The sequence below is a fragment of the Ctenocephalides felis genome, unplaced genomic scaffold (genome assembly GCF_003426905.1).
Source record: "Ctenocephalides felis isolate EL2017-DRISC unplaced genomic scaffold, ASM342690v1 CF-g0.4_SCAFFOLD_01170, whole genome shotgun sequence".
In the NCBI taxonomy this organism is placed as follows: Eukaryota; Metazoa; Arthropoda; class Insecta; order Siphonaptera; family Pulicidae; genus Ctenocephalides; species Ctenocephalides felis.
In genome coordinates, this window is record NW_020537324.1 from 66,967,858 (window position 1) to 66,988,695 (window position 20,838).

General features: G+C 30.5%; 2 protein-coding genes and 1 pseudogene across 2 annotated transcripts in view; 2 read left to right on the forward strand and 1 right to left on the reverse strand.

Annotated features, from left to right (window-relative positions):
- Nucleotides 1-14,143, forward strand: part of LOC113368105 (neurabin-1-like) — a 39,922-nt gene extending 25,779 nt beyond the window's left edge. Inside the window, 1 exon segment of the mRNA XM_026609668.1 lies at nucleotides 13,619-14,143. Coding sequence (XP_026465453.1) covers nucleotides 13,619-13,894 — 276 coding nt within the window. The 3' untranslated portion in view covers nucleotides 13,895-14,143.
- Nucleotides 14,144-15,917: 1,774 nt separating this feature from the next.
- On the forward strand, nucleotides 15,918-18,409 carry LOC113366631 (probable H/ACA ribonucleoprotein complex subunit 1). The gene is made up of 5 exons (XM_026608268.1): nucleotides 15,918-16,197; nucleotides 16,523-16,650; nucleotides 16,731-16,892; nucleotides 16,962-17,064; nucleotides 18,091-18,409. Exons 1-5 carry the CDS (start codon nucleotides 16,137-16,139, stop codon nucleotides 18,294-18,296), a joined length of 660 nt encoding a protein of 219 aa, XP_026464053.1. The 5' UTR covers nucleotides 15,918-16,136; the 3' UTR covers nucleotides 18,297-18,409.
- Nucleotides 18,410-18,539: 130 nt separating this feature from the next.
- On the reverse strand, nucleotides 18,540-20,476 carry LOC113367559 (annotated as a pseudogene).
- Between the last annotated feature and the right edge of the window lie 362 nt (nucleotides 20,477-20,838).

A 20,838-nucleotide genomic window follows, 5' to 3' on the forward strand; every position in this document is an offset into this window, starting at 1 on the left:
AAATGAAGCACATTTGTGTTCAATATTCAAGTTTACGTCGAAATTGATCAATTATTTATAGATTATTTTATTTAGTTAGTCACGTTTATTTGTATTTTCCTAAAATCAATATTTACAGGTTAAATTTTTCTTTTTTAAATGTACATCGATTAGTTATTATTAAAAAATTAAATATCTCAAAAACATGCGAAAGGCCAAAAGAATTGTTGTATTAGCCCAAGAAATAAATCGTACATCAAATTGCATATAAAAAATTCAATAGAGCTCATACAAAAAATGGCAAATAAATCAATAAAAAACTATATATTTGTCCGAATCATTTTCTGTAGTAAATTAATTCTGCATAAATTATTTATATACATACCATAATTAAGTTCGATTTCTAATATCTAACCGGTATTAAATTTGAAGCTGAGTATAAAAAGTAGAATGTTTACCAGAAACGATTTTTACCTTTGACCTCAAGCAATTTGCTCAGAAGAGTTCATGCCATTCTTACTTGTGTATACTTACAAGTTGTTCTAACAACTTTTTCTCATTTAATTTACATGTTAGTGAATCTAAAACTGTACACTTAAAATGCGTATATTTCAATCATCATTTATTTTTTATTTTTAAATTCTTAGCACAAGAAGTAGACTTGTCAGCTTTATATAGTTGTGTGAACAAGCACCGGGCAGAGCCGGTTCATGCAGTTCCTGTAATTTCTAAACCCGAAACTGTTTTATACCATGAACCAGAAATTGGTAACGGATACGACGATGAAGATGCTTTATACTGCCAACCAGAGGAATTTATGCGATCGCCAGTACAAGTAACGCAGTACATACAAGATGTTACCACGCCGGAGATGATTAGAAATAACGTGAGTTTTATATTAAGATTGTTAAATTGTTGAATTGCTAATAACTGCAAATAACTTCGAAACTAGACAGTCCAGATTTTTCAACTGGTGGAACCAGAAGTCGTGGAATGAGATTGTGCTATGTTAGTCTATTATTTGTAATTCCACTGTTGTAAAGCAGGCTTGGTTTAATATACGTATGCATTGGATATGCAGTCATTGATATATCTTTTTACAACAATACTAATGATAGTTTTAGACATTCATATCTAATTATAGTTATGTCCAAAACTATCCACATTTGATCGTAACTTAAATGATTGAAATAATGTCATCAAAACCAAACCAAATAAATGAAGTTTATTTTTCACCAGAAAATTCGATTGGCTAATTTGTTTTTTTGACGATTCAAGCCCTTCTGATTCGTTTGATACCAAATTCAAAGTATATGTAGCCAAAGTGAGCGTAATCGAAAATTTTAAGATGCATTGCGAACGCACCCTGGTAATTACCACACTATAAGCGGGGCGGGTAAAAATACCATCTCGAGGGAGGGCATTTCAATGTAAATTTAGGACATTTTTTACATTTATTTTAACGAATTAAAATTTTCATACCAACCATTTAATTTGTATACATTAGTAAAATCTAGATAAAATTGGACGTGGATTTTGATCAATTTTTTGTATTTTTTTGAAATCCTTGGATATCTTGCACCGGACACTTTGTTTTTATACATCAGCGAAAACTAGATAAAATTTACTAATATCAAGTAAAAACTGTTATATACACTTGGATATTGAACTTTTGAATCATTCGTAGTTGAAATGCAGACTTCAGTATTTTGATAATTTGCTAGAACATTTTTGACTTTTCTTCAAATAACTTTTAATTTTTATTTTGGGATTAATGATTTGTTTACATTATTAAAAACTAAATAAAATTTACTAAAATCTTATAGAAACAGTTATATACACTTGTGTATCAAAAATTTGAATAAAATGAGTTCCAATAGCATTAAAGAGGCTTTGTTATACATAGATTGTTTTGTACGACCTTTTTCGTAATTTCCTGAAATAAACTTTTTTTATAATTTAAATCCCATTGCTTCAAATTGCAAAGATGTATAATTTATATTTAATCGTAATAATCGATAATAATAAATATAAATAGACTTCAAGCAACAGTACATAGAGTGGCACTCTACATAAAGACTTGAAAATAAAAACTATTAATGAGGAAATAAAAAAAGAAGCAAAAAATACCACAAAATATTAACATCAAACAAACAAATATTTAAAGAATTAAATAAGAAATCTCCTACTCGAGGATTGAAGAAAAAATGGTCATACGATCTTAAATGAAATGTTAAGAAAAAGAGATATCTCATAGGAGATAAACTCTTTATATGCATTTACACCCAGCATATTGTCTTAAAAAATTATATTATTTTGATCGGCAATAAATCTATGCAAAAAAATTAGCTAAAGTTTGACCTTTTCTTTGGCATTTTCTCCAAAAACGATTGAAACGATTTCAAAAATGTAAAAGCCATTTGCTGAATCTGAATAAGAACTCGCATTAATTGATTTGCAAGACGATCAGCCAAGTCGTTTAGTAAAATTAGCAGAAAAGTTGCAACATTGTTTGTCTTTAATCTATATCTTTGCAAAATATCCCGAACCGTTAGTAATTTTACGAGTGTAAGTGGCTAAATCTCAATCCTTATTAAGTCGACTATTACATATTTAGGGAAGTTTTTGTAACTTTTACTTATTGCGTATTTATTTTTCATTTATTGCTATCTGATCTGATGGAATCTTTACAAACACGTTTCTCGTTGAAATTTCAAGTATGAGAATCACGTTCGAACACATGTTCCAAACATGTTGTTCGATTGGCACTCTCTACGAATGACTAACTTATGCGTCATTATTTTCAAATTTTATGTATATTGAAAGTGCTGTTTTACATCTATGACTAAGATTTTTTGTCAATTTTTCTTATCCAGGATTCAGCACTCGATTTGCAAGATGTCAAATTTGCTGATGCCGACATTAGCGATGAGGATAGTACTGCGGCGGATATCATTAAACAAAATGATATTTCTGAACAGAATGGTGGAGCGGAAATATTGTCTGATATTATTACTCCACCTGGTAGTTTATCTGACAATGGTGCATCTCTTCCTGAAACCATGACGCCGGATGAAGCTGAGCATTTACTCAGCACCAGGTAAATTCGAGTCAGATATGTCGGCATGATATTATATAGGAAGATATAGAAAGTCACAAATAGATTTGTTGCATGAATATATTTTAGTCTTTTGTACTTGAATATTAATAATATTGGCATTATAATGTAAATATAATGTCTTGTTCAATTTTAAGTAAATCTTCTTTATGTATTGAAACTTTAATTTTTATTCTGCATGTAGGTATAGATAAGATATTTTTTATATTAACCAGTTAACTGTGACGATTATATTTGCTAATCATAGAAAAAGTGGTGCTGGTAAGATATCGGACGAAAAAGATAGGTTTATTTGGCAAAATCAGAAAGTTTAATACTTAATTTTACTTCTGTGGGTAAAAATGCAAAAATTATTTTGGAACTAAATAGTTGAAAATTTTATCAAAATCGCTAAATCTGAATTCTTATTAATTAAGTCTATTATTTACACATATCGAAAAGTTTCTGCAACTTGCCTTAAGGTAAAATTTCACTACTTATTTTATGGCCAAAATATTTAAAGCACCGGTCACTGATTTATATACTTGATGAATACGCCAATACACTAAGTTCTACCACTTTTTCATGACGAGTATACTCGTCAATCACAGTTAACTTGTTAATTAATTATGTGTTTTATGTGTCATTCATGTTGTGTTATTTATATTGAGCATGTATTTTATATCATTTTATGATGATTTTTTTGCATTATGTGTATTTTATATGCTATTAAGTTGTTATACAAAGTCTAGTTTTTTGTTGAATTTCAATTTGTTTAATATTTATTTTAACATATTTTTATTCTCTTACTTTTGCAAATAAATACATTCCGTATATTATCATCTTTCTTGTATGTATTCTGCGACAGAATTTACTAAAAAATAGCTAGGTAGTTTATTTATTTAGTATTATAACGCTTATTTTTTCAACTACAATTTTGCTCTATTTTTTTACTCCTACCTTCCACCTATTTCTGCTGCGTTTTTGCTGTCTATCTTCTTGTGTGACCGATTCTTCTATTTGTGATTTAACATTGATGCAGAATCCTGGAGAAAAAACTAGGGTAAGTTCAGCAATAAGTAAATGTTTAGTCGAATTGTTCTCTTTATTTATTTTATTGCATGCACTACATATTCAGAATTATCTTTACACGGTAATATATAATTGTGATAAAAAATTATAATTGGAATATTAATTCCTAAACGGTATGGAAACCGTTTTCCTAGAGTACCGCGTTATAGGAGATTTGACAAAAATAGTTTCTTCTATAATTCTTAAATTATAATATGGCAGATACAAAACTATGTGAGCATCATTATTTTTTTAATGGAATCTTAAAATTAAAATCATTTTTATTGTGGTCAATTGCATAAACACATATGCATATCGTTTTTCTAGCGACTATCTGAGATATAAAACACGACATCTTTGATTTAAATATTGACAATATATTTTATTTTATCCAGGAACCAGCCCTTACTCTCCGATGAAGAAGCACGAGAAATCACCCAACTTTTGGCAGCTCCAAAAGCCATACCAGCTCTCGCAACGACTCCTGAAGAACATTATGCCGAACCAGAGACTATAACAGCCATCAGCGTGTCCGTGATTGAACCAGAAATTCCTGTACCTTGCATATTACCTGAAACAGTAGATGAAGCAGCACTTGCATCACTAGATACATCAGTAATATCTACAGCAACCGATAGTGCTATTACAATGGATGACTCTATGACATCCAGCCGAATGGATATTATGGAAGATTCAATGCTGTTGACGACAAGTCAAGTTAATGGTAAGAAACTTCTACATAACACGTATTTTAGTTACATGATATTGGTATATATTTAAATTTTATTTTCTAGAATCAGTAACAAGTTCAGTTACCAGCTTATCTGCCGAAACATCACGATCTGCGCCGAATACCGTCAGCGCTGGTAGTAGTATTGTCGTGGTGACAGAAGATGAACCAGGGATTTTTCCAGATTACCCACCAACTCAAACCAGTCGTGGGAGTGGATAAGAGTGGAATTCATTACTTTGAGGATGGACATTTCTGGATGGAAGTGCCTGGTTTGCCTGAAACTGATGACGATGAGGAGGATGACGTTGATTATTCACAAATTTTTGTTAAGAAGGATACTAAAGTTAAATTCAGGTAAATTGAAAAGTACAGTCTTGAGACATCAATTGGGATAATTTTTATAGCAATGAAAGCTACCTGTCTCGTTACATTCAATTTTTTTTTATTTTTATCAGTATTGTACTTCAGTGGCTTTCCTGGTATCTGATTTTTTTTGTATTTATAGTTGTGGACCGATGCAAGTTTTTTCAACATTTTCTGTGTCCGATTATGATCGTCGTAACGAAGATGTGGATCCTGTTGCTGCTAGTGCCGAATATGAATTAGAAAAACGAGTTGAAAAAATGAACGTGTTTCCTGTCCAATTACTGAAAGGAGCAGAAGGACTAGGACTTAGTATTATAGGTAAAACATGGTCAATACTATGATTGATGAAAATAATCGTTTTGATATTGAATTTCAATTTGATATCTTATTTTCTTTCTAGGTATGGGCGTTGGAGCAGACGCTGGTCTCGAGAAATTAGGTATATTTGTGAAGACGATCACCGAGAACGGAGCTGCTGCTCGAGATAAACGTATTCAGGTTAACGATCAAATTATCGAAGTAGATGGCAAATCTCTCGTGGGTGTAACACAAGCTTATGCAGCTTCTGTATTGCGAAACACGTCCGGCATGGTGCGATTCTTGATTGGCAGAGAACGCGATCCGGTCAACTCTGAAGTTGCGCAACTAATCAAACAAAGCTTGCAGGCGGACAAGGAGCGCGAAGAACGATACCAGAGGTAACCATAATGATAATATAATTTTTAAAATATCAAAATGTTTAAGTCCTTAATTTATATCATTATCCTTTACTTTTAGATCGAGTCGCCACATGGTGGATCACGTTCGCAACGCATCGGACTACTCCGAAGATTCAACTTTACCTTTGTCTGCAAACAGTAGCGTAAGTGATGGTCCTTTGAGTCCGCCGGCGGTTGCTGCTCCTGGTGCTTGCGGTCCAGACTCTGTTTTCGAGCCTGATGCATCTGCACTTACCGCCTCTACGGTGGGCGATGAACAAGATTCATTACGAATGTTGCTGCAAGAGGTTAGATGATTGTTTTGAGAGTAATTTATACTGAACATTTTTTATTTCATTTCATTACTTGAAGAAAGTTGTTTTTTGCATGGATTTTGCATATAGTGTATTTATATCGTTTGTCCTTGATATGCTGTGACCATCATTGCACAAAAGAAATAGTTAGAATTGATTTTGTATTAGATTTTATTGGAACCAATCGACGTGTTCATTTCGTTTATGGTTTATTAAATTAAAATTATTGGTACAAGAATTTTAAATTATTTAAAATTATTTCTTAGTTTTTTACACACAATGTGATGTGTACTGTAAGCATATTTCATGTCATAGCTTTATATTTAGATTTTGAAATTAACATATATGTAGAAAAATTTGATTTTAATTATTTGATAGAAATGAAAATTAAATTTGTTACATTTTCAGTTTGTAGTTATTAGATATTAAATGAGATGATCACTTACATTTTTCACTAGCCAGTAAAGTTTTAATTTGTTTATTATAGTTTCACATGAATGTTTGTTTGCAATGCAACTTTGTTATCTTGTTTTCTTATAATTTGATTGATTGAGTGGGTGGAACAATTACGCCAATTAGTCGATGACTAATTACAAATTACTATTTTGTTTTGTAGTTTTTGTTTTTGTAGTGATTTGCTTTCAATGTTTTTGTGCTTGCAGACCGAATATAAGCTTGCCTTGTCAGACGAAGAACTGACCAAATTGAAAGCAAAGGTATGTGTTTTGTGTGCAACCATTATAACATATATTATATTATTAAATTAGCTTTAGTTATGGCATTTTTGGTTTAAACTCATTTTTTTCATTTTTTTTTGTAATAATTATTTTATTGGGCCAATTCTCGGATACATTTCTTATGGCTCTAAAATGTTATTATAAGTGCAAAAGCTATTCTCAGTGACTTGTTTTATCCTTTAGCACCAACATTAAGAAGTTCCAAATAACATGCATTAAAACGTTGCACTTATAAATAAAATAATCGAACTAATGTTATTTTTGAATTTGTACCATTTTATTTTCGATTTTCGGCTCATTACTATAACAACCCTACGGAAAGTTAATAAACAGAATAGGTATAGTTTTTAGATAGTTTTCTAAAAACCAACACATTGAGCCAACATCAAGAATAAAATAACGAGTAGTTGTATCGAGAATAGCAAATCTTTAACATACTTATTTGAAACACCGGAGACTGATAATATAAAATACTTATGTTATCCGAGAATAAGCTCATAACTCTTACCTCTTTTTTATTTCATTTTATACAAATTTTTATATATTTCATATAAATCATATAACTATATATGTTGCCGTGAGATTTTAGCATAATCATAAATTACCTTTATCATAATTATATTAACTTGTCGATTTTGTTACTAATCGCTTTTAAATTACTAAATTCCTCTATTTCCTCGCCTTTAACAGCTTGTGGAATTAGAGAACAATAGTGCCGATAACGAAGAATATTGCGAAACATTGCGACAGTCAAGTGCGAAATTACGAGAATCCGAACGAAATTTAGCAGCCGCTAAAAAAGAATTATCTACTTACCAAGAAATGTTAGAAAAGTCACAAGGTCAGTACGCCGTTCTTGAAAAGAAATACAATAGGGCCAAACGAGTAGTAAGAGAATTTCAACAACGAGAATTGGACATGATTCATCGGGAAGAATTTTACCAACAACTTCTGCAGGAGAAAGATACTGAATATAATGCTTTGGTGAAGAAGTTGAAGGACAGAGTTATCGAACTTGAACAGGAATTGCAGGTAATAAAAAATTGACATAATATTAAGATCTTCGAAATCTATCTAGATATATCGAAATTTAAACTGCTGATAAATCTTCATATCATTAGTTTAGTATAAGAATTTTTCAAATGAATTGATTGCTATATTATAAAGGCAAAATTTGTTTTTAGTGTGCTGTTTTCTTATGAATGTTGATTTTAAACGTGATTAAATTATTTTCATTTAACTTGTGTGTGTTTGATTCATTTCGTGAATTTTGTAACATGTACATAGTATGATAACTAATTAGAAATGCTTTCAACACGTTGAGTCCGGTGCCGAAATTGCTGTTTTTACCGTTCTGCCAGCAGTGACGAACGATCATGTAACACATTTTTGTTTAGAATGATTCAATAAATTTCATTCAAATTATATTTGATAGCATTTCATTAAGACTGATTTTATTTTTTACTATCAATCACACAGATTTTCCAAAGAAAAAAGACGTCGGGGCCGACGTCGGTCATATAGTCAGATCAAGGAAAATTGACAGACGCCTGGATCAACATGTTAATACAATCTTTTCGGAAATTTAACCAATTGCTGATGTACTTTTTTATCAGCAATCATAATCATTTTTGTATAACCCGGTGTAAATATAAGGTGACCATTCGTCCCGGATTTCTAACTTGTGTCGCTTTTATTTTCAATTTTCCGAAAATTAACAAAAATTTTGAAAATAATCTTCTTGACTGTTTGGAATAAGTGCTAGTTATTTTCAAATAATTATGAAGAAACTTGAACCAAATCTTATAATAAGTTTGAAAGCTGAAAAACATATAGATCGAAAAATATAAGATAAAATATAACATACAATCGAATAACAAAGTCCTCAGTCAGTAAATTCTGATTTAAAGAAAATACTCAGTTAAAAAACATCAATTTTTATTGCATTCTTATAGTATTTGTTATTTTAAAACCATGTTATATTTTTTAGCATTCATCCCCCGGATTAGAATAAATGAAACTTACCGTCCTGACTTTACAAAAATCTTAGGTCGCCTTTGTAAATGATACCTATTTCTATGTTAATTTTTATATAACTGTTAGAAGGCAATCTAATGATTGTTCTTGCTAACTGATCTATATTTTATATGATTTATATTTAATTGACTTCTTATCACTATTAGAAGGCAACTCAATGGTCATCATTTCTTATTGTGATTTTTCATTTGAGTCCATATTTTCAAAAAAAAACGGTTATCCTTACTTCTTGATATCAGGTGCAGGCTTAAATCCGATAGTACTGGTCAGGATGCCAAGCGCTTACAACAGCGCTACGAATCCCCAATTTATTTTATTTAGTATATATCTATCTATTTTTAGGAAACGCAACGTAAAGCCGGACTTCCAATGAGTTTGCCGTACGACAGTATGAGCCTGAAACAGTTGACACCACAATTGTCCAGACGGGAACCTCCTAAACCATTGTTCAAACAATTGGGTAAGAATAAAATCAATACTAAAATTTTGCCCTAGTTAATTTACTTTAATGTTCTTTGTGTAATTTTTTCCTAATTATTTCTAGATACGGAATTATCAGATACCGAGTTGTCGGATGCTTCTCCTGAAGGAGAAAAGACTGCGACTGTGGAACGAAAACTTCCAGTAAAAGACGAATTAGATCGCGCCGTACCTCAGCATGATCTTCTCGACGTTTCTGCTAATAGGAGCAAAGGAGAACTTGGCCAAAGAGGCGGACTTGCCAATAGGCAACTGCCATCCCAAGGAAAACGAAGCCTTAGCAATAGTAGTTCGGTGTGTAAAAGAATTATATAAATAATTCACCCATTGAATTGTTATATAAATTGAAACAAGATAATTATTCATTTCTATGATCATTGTTATCTTCTATTTTAGGACTATGGTCTTGACGAAAGCGAAGTCTCTTGTGATGAAGAAGCTCCAACTGAATCGACTTCTGTATCACACACAGAAAGTTCTGTATCAGAACTGCACACAAATTCTCACAGCCTGCCAACGCAAAGATTGGCAACTCCCGTAAACAATACTCCTCCTACTTACAACTCTGTCACAAATACCTCAATGGAGCAACAGAATTCATTGTATCATTCCACTGAACCTATTTATACTAAAGAAAAGGCAATTCTATCACATCACCTACATAATAATAGTACTGGTTACAGTACAACTACTGAAAGCTTGTATTCACATGCTACTCATACCAGAAGTAATATACCATTGAATGTGGCTGCTAACGAGACTGATGTATGGAGTAATGGTGTAACTCCGGCCGTTGCCAAACCTGCCCGAGGACTTGGTAAGGTTTTTATAGTTTTTTTTTTTTTTTGCATAGCTTTTGATTGTCAATCAAAATTTAAATACATATTTTAAGACAATATGATGTTGGTGTTAATGCATTTAAGAGATTATCTCCTATGAGATATCTCACTTATTTTTTTTATTTTTGACGTTTTATTTGAGATCATATGGCCATTTTTTTTTCAATCTTCGTGTGGGATATTCCTCGCTCAATTCTTTTAAATATTTGTTAGGGTGACCTGGTAGTTTTTTGTGGAATTTTTTGCTCCTTTCTGTTATCAGCTCATTAATAGTTTTTATTTTTAGGTCTTTATGTAGGGCGTCATTTATAACATACCAGGGTGCGTTCACAATGCATCTTAAAATTTTCGATTGCGCTCTTTGAATTATTTTTATATTTTAATTGCTTGCGCACGCTCATAGCTCAATGCCGTATGTCCAGATTGGAATAATTATTGTTTTATATAAAAGTAGTTTGTTTTCATAGCACATATTTGAACTCCTGCCAATTAGCCAATACAACTCTTTGAACTTCTTCTCCATCTCTTTTCTTTTCATTTTGATGTGCGTTGACCAGCTTAACTTCCTATCTAGATGAATCCCAAGGTATTTTACACTCTCATATTTCGGTGTTTCTATGTTGTTTATTTTCACGCTTGGGCAGCCCAGGGTTCTTGTTGTGAAGGTTATATGGCTAGATTTTGTTTCATTTATTTTAATCTTCCACTTATTGAGCCACTTTTCAAATTCGGAGACATATTGTTGTACTTTTGACGTTGCGACGGATGCATTTGTATGAGTTCCCATGACAACTGTATCATCGGCAAAAGTTCCAATTATGACATTGCTATCAGTTGGAATGTCGCGTGTATAAATGAGATATAATAGTGGCCCTAAAACACTCCCTTATGGAACCCCCGACTTGATGTTACATAATTCTGATGTTTCTGTGCCAACTCTAGTTCTGAATAATCTGTTTGTAAAGTAACTTTTCAATAGTAAAAATATCTTGTGCGGCAAAGAATTTTTTATTTTATTATACAATTTGAGTTATTATATCAACAGAAGTTTAATCTTACTTTTTTAGGTCCGCCATCATCTCTTGCTGAACAATTGAAACAAGTCTTAGCTGAACGTGAAAAACGATTAACGATAGATGGTTCAAACGCTGGTGCTGCTGGTGATTATTCAGATCCTAATAAGCAGAACTCTGCTTCATTGGTTACGCAACATCTGGTTGAAGAAATACGACAAGCAGTCAGTGAAGCTAATGCCAGAGGTAAAAATTATTAAAACATATTTAAACCAATTAACTGTAAGTTGTGGCAAAAATTAATGATATTAATATAATTATAATGCATCGTCTTTTAATGGATTGAACATTATTTTTTACAGTGAAAAAGGTAGTTCCATGCAACCTGTCTCCACCAGGATCAGTTCCTTGGTTGCAACAAGTTCCCGGTAGTCCATGCAGTTCTGGCTCAGTATCTCCTCTGGGCGGTGGTAACACCACTGATCACTCTCCAACCAGAAGTTCATCTATGGGTGATTCGTCCTGGTCAATTCATCAGCATCATTTGGCATCGTCGGCCCATGATTTGTCTACGAGTACTTCTAGTTTCGGTAGCGATAAAGTTCGTTCACATTTCTGGCAAAGCGCACCTGTATCTGAATGGTCTAAAGAACAGGTAATAAAGAAAAATGTATTATTATGTAATAAACAATTATGTAGTTTTTTGTAAATATATTTTTAATCAATTCAAAAATTAATTCAAACTAGTTGTTAAGTTCAAAGTTCTTTTTAACTTCCCGAAGAAGAAGTTTATGTTTTCATAAAAAAATCCGATTCGCTAATTTTATGTTTCCTCGACGTTTCAAGCCATTTTGAATCGAATGAAAAAAAAATTGGTAAAAGTATGTGTGTCAAGGCCGATTTTTATGGAACTTTTTTTGGCGATATATATATCATGGTCTTATAGGACTTACTGAAATATCACGGCATGACGATAAGTAGTTTAATTTTAAAAATTCATCAAAGTTTGAGAAAATATAGCTTTCTTAACATTTGTTAAAATTAAAATTAGACGATTTACTTGGTATAACGATAGAGTACTTGGTCTTAATGAACATACTAAACTATTAAAGTCCTACGGAAACTGGTTCAATTATACAAATTGTTGATTTTTGAAAATTTGCTTTTAGAAAATACTACGAGTTAACGTGTTTGTTAGTTTTCAATTATGTGTAATAAATACACTCGGAATATTTTTAATCACTCAGAAATTAATTTATTTTTGTTGATTAAGTCGATTATTTACACATATCGGGAAGGTCATGTAACTTGCCTCAAAGCAAAATACCAATACCAACTAGTCTTGTAAACATTTGTTTAGTCAATTTTAAAAATAATTCAAACCAGTTGTAACGTTCAAAATTATATCTATCCAGTTCACTGCATATAATTCCATGATTATGAATTTTTAAACTGAAATTAAAATGTACGAATCTATTGAAACTTTGAACTTAATTTGAGTTTTTCTTAAGTATGCCGAGGTGGTGAAGAAAAATAAAACAAATCAAGTTTCGATTGGGTAAGTTATAGTAATCGCAAAAACATCGGAAATAAAAATATTCATATATTTTAACGTTTCGAAGGATTTTAAACATTTTGGCATACCTTAAAAAAATGAATGTGTGCGTGTGTGTGCGGATACAAATTTTCTTCAACGGTTTTGAGAACACCCAACAACCGATTTGAATAATTCAAAAACATTCATTAAGGAGACGTGCTGAATAGTTTTTGGCCAATGCAGGTATAGCCGTTCCGAAGATATGGGGCAAAAAGTGCCAAAAACGGTAACTCAGTTTTTAAGAAGAACAGAGTATCCGATTTCAATAATTCAACTAGTGGTGCATGGCATCGCACCTTAAGGCAAATTGCTGGAACTTCCCGTACCAGAATTAAATATTCTAGCCATAAAATTAACAATCAATAAATATTGATGAATGATTAATTAGAAATGTTTTAAATATTTTCAAAGATAAAATTAATATTACAATATATTTATTCGTTCATAAAATATACAGTGACGATCTTATCACTCAATACACGAAAATGTTTACATAAAGAAGGGGCGCTGAATAAATCCATCTGAGGATATATTTCTTATTTTTACCAAAATTAGATTGGTAGTTTCTGATTGTCACTAAATTGCTTTATTAGTGAATAGAACAGGTTATTGTGCTTAACGTACTATATTTATTAAAAATAAATTTTTACGTTATAGGTATGCCAATGGTTACTTGCCTTAGGTTTGGAACAACACATTTCCAAATTTCTTGAAAATGCTGTAAATGGAGATTCTTTACTACAATTGGAATCGCGCGATTTCAAAATTTTAGGAGTCAGTGGAGATGATAAAACACGTCTAAAAAGAAAGTTAAAAGAATTAAAAATACAAGTGGAAAAAGAGAAGAAACAAATGGAAAAGGATAGAAAAGAACGAGATAAAATGATGCGAAAAGCAGAAAAACTAGCCGAAAAAGCCAGTAAGCGAAAATAAGTGGATATTAATTAATAATAAATAAACATGTGATTTGTTAAGTTATTTAAACTTTCATAATGAAAGTTTTACACTAACCAATTCAACAGTAATAATGTTGTATGTGTTTAAGATAGAACTTTTTACATTACGACCATGTGGATTCAGGGTTGAGATATGAAATTATATGAAACCTTTTATATTTTACCTTAGCATGACAGTGTAGTTAATATTATCTACATGTTGTACAAACTTTAGTTTGTAGTGATACCAGTCAATGTTTTTCTACGTTTTAATAGAACTAAGTTTTATACCTCGTGATTTTAAATATCAATGTTGAATTGTTGGTTTTTGTATATTATTTGTTTAAATTTGTAATTATAATATAGTTTTTTATAATTTTGAAGTATTAATTATCTATATATTTAACAAACTTTAATATAAATATTTTTGATGAAATGTATATTATTATTTTAGATAGTTTTTCTTTGAAAATTTTTATTAATATTATTATATGAGAACAATTTTGTATTCCTTTGTTAACTCTATGTAAGTGATAGTTAATTAATAATTAATGAGATTTATAGCATTTACTATTATGGCCTATACATGTAATTATTAGGTCTGTTTTAAAAGTTTTATGTTTTACATTTTACGTATGTGCTACTAAAATTTTGCTCATCGCATTTTAAGTAGCACAATAGATAAAAGCATTATTCATATTCATGATTACATTTGTGTATAAATTATACTCAACCATTTAAATAATGTACTTTTTTAAATGTCATACAAATATACCCAACCTTATTATAGAAATGTATGTGGTATGAATAAGAGCATTCTATGAATAACTGTAATATTCTTATACCTATTTCATTAATAATATTTATTGATGATTTAAAACATGATTTACACTTAATATATTGATAAATATATATAATGTGATCTATCACAGTTAATTTTTCTTATCCTTTATTATTTTGACATGCAGTTTTATAGAATGCTGCAAATTGTGTGCCATACACGAACAGAATTATCTGTTGAACTTAAAAATGAATTATATATTTCTTTGGTTGGCTTTATGTAGACTGATTATAGGATTAAAATATATTGAATCCGTAGAATGTTAGATTTAGACAACTATCGATTATAGTTATCCACAGTATTTATTTATACTAAAAGTTTAATGTATTGTTTTCAATCATATTAACAATGTAATAAGCCACTCAATATTAGTGATCAAACATTTATATGGTTTATAATTATTACATCATTCTTAGGTGTATGTGTATAAAACTAAATCTTATATGATTATACTGTAAAATATTTATTATAAAAGTTTAAAATATGTAACATGTTATTTAAATAAACATGTATTTAAATATGTCAAATCTTTATTTTATTGATTATAATTAACTATTAAAATTATAATAAATATAATAAAATTATTGTATTATATGTATATATATATATATATATATATATATATATATTAAATGTGTTAAATATGAACAATACAACACTCAAATTTTTAACACACACTTTATTTAATAATTACAGACGTTTTGAGACCATGGTATGCATCATCGTCAGTGTAATTTCAAAACAATAACTATATACTATTACAATTTTTAATATTTTATTTAAATTTTTTATCTATCTCTTACAATGCTTGACACAGTTTTTGTAAGTATTTTTGATATTTTTAGCTTTAAACCTTTATATAAATTTATTTGTGATTGAAAATTAAAATAGTTGAGAAATCTTCCACGATATTAAAACTCATGACTAATAGCATTTATTACCAAATGTTAAAAATGCAAACACATGGCATATATATATATATATATATATATATATATATATATATATATATATATCGATTCTTGCTAAATAATAATTCGAATATCAAAATATTGTTTAAATTTCGCGCGTGAATTAATGCGAAAGAAACTGCACCAGGTGGCAACACTGTCTCCCAAACAAGTTTACATGGTGAAGTTAAACCACCTTCATTAAATATAATAAATAAATAAGTATATTATTTCATATTTAAGTTCTATTTTAAGTGCAATAAAAATTTTGTTTGATAGAAAAGTGTTTACAAGTGAAAATAAATTTGTGAGATATGGAATAATATATTAATATTCCGAAAAAGTGTATCAACATAACCTGCAAAATATCGCACGTGTAAAATCTTAATAACCTCTTAATATTAATCTGTAGATATATTTTATATTAATATCTAAGTAAATAAATTAAAATGTCGTTCCGTGGACGTGGAGGCGGCGGTGGTCGAGGATTTGGTGGTGGTGGCGGACGAGGTTAGTTTAAAATCAAATAATTGTCTTTTAATATGTTATTAAGAGAATCATTGGCGATTTGTCCCACCTGGAGTCTTTTTATATATTTTATATAGTATCTACAATGTAGAATATATAATTTATTGATATTATGCAGAAGATACTTCACTAATTATGTATTACAAACCTTCAATGAAAATTTGCAGTCAGCTTAAGATACTTTTTTGATATAAGATTGTATGTAATTTTACATAAGAATTATGATCAAGTTTATGTTTTGTTTCTATATATTTTAAGAGAACATAGAAATCTGTTAGTATATTATATTTGATTCATTTTCTTGCAGGTGGTGGTTTTCGAGGAGGTCGAGGAGGTGGTGGTGGTGGACGAGGTTGGCAAGATCAAGGGCCTCCTGAGAGAGTCATACCTTTAGGAACGTTCAAGTACACTGCTCAAGATGACCTTGTTTGTAAGGTAACTTACTTTTTTAAATAAGATTAAAATGTCTTTTTAATCTCTGTTCGTTGTTTTATTACTAATTTTTAATGTTTTAGGTTGAAATTGAAGATGTACCATATTTTAATGCCCCTATTTACCTAGAAAATAAGGAACAGATAGGTAAAATTGACGAGATATTTGGAAATATAAGAGATTACAGTGTGTCTATCAAGCTTGGAGAAAATATGAAAGCAAGCAGTTTCCAACCAGAGCAAAAAGTATGTATAACAGAATAGTGTCTACTTTTATTTTTAGCTCGACTTGACTAACAAGACTTTATTTTTCAGCTATATATTGACCCTGCAAAATTGTTGCCACTTCAAAGGTTTCTTCCTAAACCACCAGGCTCTGTTGTTAAACGTGGAGGGGGGCGAGGAGGAGGAGGCAGAGGTAATTATGTTTCTATATTTATTGAGTTGAGGGGGTATTTTAGTGTAGAGGCATCAATTTCAAGTCATTGTAAAAAAGAGAATTTTTTTTTATATAATATGTTTATCAATGTTACAAGAATACATAATGAAAGAAAAAATAAGCAAAAGTTACTAATTTAAAAAATTAGCACTTGTTGAAGTGGGGTGCTCCAAAAATTGACACATAATCATGCTCACGATTCCTAGTCATCCGAAATAAATAAAAAGATTATCAATGTAGAATGATGCCTATTCAAACAGAAATTTGTCATAATGGTAACTGTTTCCAAAGAATGAGCATTTTTCTTACAACTTTTTATTTTTCAAAATTTTTTAAAAATAGTAAAAATTTAAATATGGGGATGAGGCTAGTATATGCCAGAGAGAAGTCTAAAAAGAAGATTTTCTGATTAGTTAAAGTGAATAGTTTTACTAGAACCAGGGAAATCATGAAACATGCAAAAAATGAGCATTTTGCTTACTACTTTTTAAGTTAAACAATTTTTTAAAAATAGTAAAAATTTTAATTTGGGGATGAGGCTAGTATATGCCAGAGAGAAGTCTAAAAAGAAGATTCTCTGATAATTTAAAGTGAATCGTTTTACTAGAACTTGGGAAATCATGGGCGCATTGTTGAAAAACTTAATAAAATTGAAGGTTTTGAGAAAAATATGTGTAAAGTTTTGCAAAAGGAAGGAAACAAAATAGGTTTATCATAGTCAAACTGCTATATCTTTGAAATCAACTTCAGTTTAAAAAAAGTCCTCTCTCTTTAATAGTTAAACTTTAAAAATATGAAACAAAATAAGTAAGTAAATAAGTAAAAGAAAAAATGACACTTTTGTGTATTTATACACTAGAATACCCTCTTAATGAGCATTGCTCCATTTTGAATTCTCCAATTATCTGAAATTTTACTGAAAAGTTGGATATTTTCATACTAATGAGTATAATGAATTGTTTATAAAATATAATATATAATATAAATGAATTGTTTATAAAATAGGTGGTGGTGGTCGTGGCGGTTTTGGAGGCCGCGGCGGCGGTGGCCGTGGTGGTTTTGGCGGTCGTGGAGGCGGTGGCGGTTTTGGAAGAGGCGGCGGCGGAGGCCGTGGTGGATTCGGACGAGGAGGCGGAGGTGGTTTTGGAAGAGGCGGCGGTGGCGGTCGCGGTGGTTTTGGAGGAGGCGGAAGAGGATTTGGCAACCGATAACCTCCAAAACCTAAATCTAACTGTAAGGGATGTGAATGATCCAATCTAAGTAAGCTGGATGAATGTTACAATTAAGCAGAATCATGTAAAGTCTATATATTTTATGAATTAGTAACGACTACAATAAAATATTTGTATACTCTTAAAATATTTATATATTGAAGTTTTAAGTTATACATTTTCTTTCATTTCTTCAAAACTTAATATAATAGTTTTACATTATTTTTTCAGATTTGTATCAAATTATTCATCATCAAAGTGAACATGTGAGTTTTTTACAGCTTTGGCTATTAGCTTATCTCTCCCTCTTTTTTCTAGTTTAACTTTCTTATTTCTTTTGTTATCTCTGTCTCTGGCCAATTTCTTCCAATATTCTTGCTCTGGTTCACCTGACAAAACTACTTGCGATGATATTTGATTCACCATTTCAATTATGTCAGGAGTATGTATTGATGTAGCTTCTTCTAATAGAGTTGGAAATTTTGAAGCATTTGCATTATCAGAAAATCTCAGGTGTGCATCTGAAGATCCTTCCTGATATCTATATACTTAATCTCCTCACTCACATTCTTTATTGCAGCCTGTAAAATCAATTTTATTTAATTGAGAAATTGTTAAAATACACATGTAAATGTATTATTAAAAACTGACCTTAAATCGCTTTACTTCTACGCAAGGTTCTTTGAGTTTCAAATGTACAATAACTCCTGGTGTGAATTCCACAGTGCTTGACGGTACTACTACCTCTTCCTGACCCATTTCTGTATTATCACTGCCCCCATAGAAATTTTGCTGGTACTGCACTGGATATTTTTGAGAATTTTCATTCACTCTATTCAAGTGCAGCTGTTTTTTTAATTGGCGCATTTTACTTCTTTGCAAATCAAGGTATTTGTTTCTTAATTTCTTCCACTCTTTTCTAAAATTAAATAATAAATATTAATTACTCCTGAAACTGTAACTTTATGACTAATCAAATATATGAACAATGTATTTACTTTGAAAGAATTTTCAATCCAGTTGAAGCAATACTTTCTCTGTATTTCTTGACTTGCTTCTTTCGTTTCCTTTTTTTCTTTTTGGCTTCTGGACATGTTTCTGCCTCATTATCCTCAGTTTCAACACCAGATGTGTTATCAGTTAAGATAGGTTTATCTACAGGTTTTTTTTCTGTATTCGTAGAGGAAGATTCTTGATCTGTTTTCTTTTCGGTGGTTTCTTTACTGGCATCAGCCTCAGATTTCAATTTACTTTTCTTTTTCTGTACTTGTTCATCACAACTTGAATCAGATTCGATGGCTTTACGCTTTTGCGTTTTTAAATTAGTATCAGTCTTTGCACTTTCATCCATTTTGGTTTCACATTTTTCTTGTTCGTTTTCTTTAGCTTTATTATTTTCTTTATCATCAACTTTTGGTTGATTAGGGTCCTCAAATGAAGTGATACTACATAAATCATCTGGATTCATCATTGGAAGCAATTTAGCACCGGCCTCTTCAAATGCTTCCAAACATTTGGTTGCAGATGCAGGATCTTCAAACTCAATGAATGCAAATCCTTTAACTTTTTTATTGTGTTTGAATCTAGGTACTGATATATAAGACACTGGGCCAAATGTCACAAATATATTACGAAGCCAATCATGGTCAATGTTTGGTGGGAGGCATTCCTGGAATGTTGATAGCGGGTAAGTTTAAAGAGTAATAAAATATAACGAAATAATTGTACTTACCACATATACAGTGCATTCATCAAGATTTGTCCTTTCCTTAATTGGAGTTACACGACATATCTTTTTTTCATCTTCAGACAATTTTAATATTTCAGAATTTGAAACAGATTTTGCAATGTCTTCAATATTATCAGTAAGAGATTTAATTTTATTAAATTTCAAGAACGTAGTCAATGGGATATCTGAAATAAGGCAATGTTATTAAATCACTGCAAATAATATTTAAATTTAACAAACGTACAAGGATCTTCTTTAATCAAAGCTCCAAGAAACCTGTCTTTAGATAAATTGGCATCTCCAAAATAAAATTCCATTTGTTTCAATATAGAATGGTAAAGCTGTTTCTTTCTATGACGAATCTTTTTCTGGCTTTCATTAGAAGGAACCGCCTTTTCCACTTTATTTTCACTCTCCATTTTTAATCAAATATTAACACAAATCAAATATTAGCAACGAATAAATAAATATTTCTTAAAATATAAGTTCTTCAGTTCGAAGTTTCACTTTGACGTTGGAAATAATGAGGTTATGAAAATGGCGCCTCAAACAACAATGTAGGCAACATAGTAATATTATTATTATATTATTATAGTAATTATTAACTAACAAATTTTATTAAAATTTTTTAAAGTTTTCGAAAAATTTTGAAGCTTTTTAAAAATTTTAATTTTCATTACAGAAAGTTCCAGCAATTTGCATTAAAGCACGATGCCATGCACCACGAGTATTATTACTGTTTTTTTATTACGTTGGTGATTCTATTTGTCCTACATGAAGTATGCATTTTATACATAGAAAAATCACGTGGCT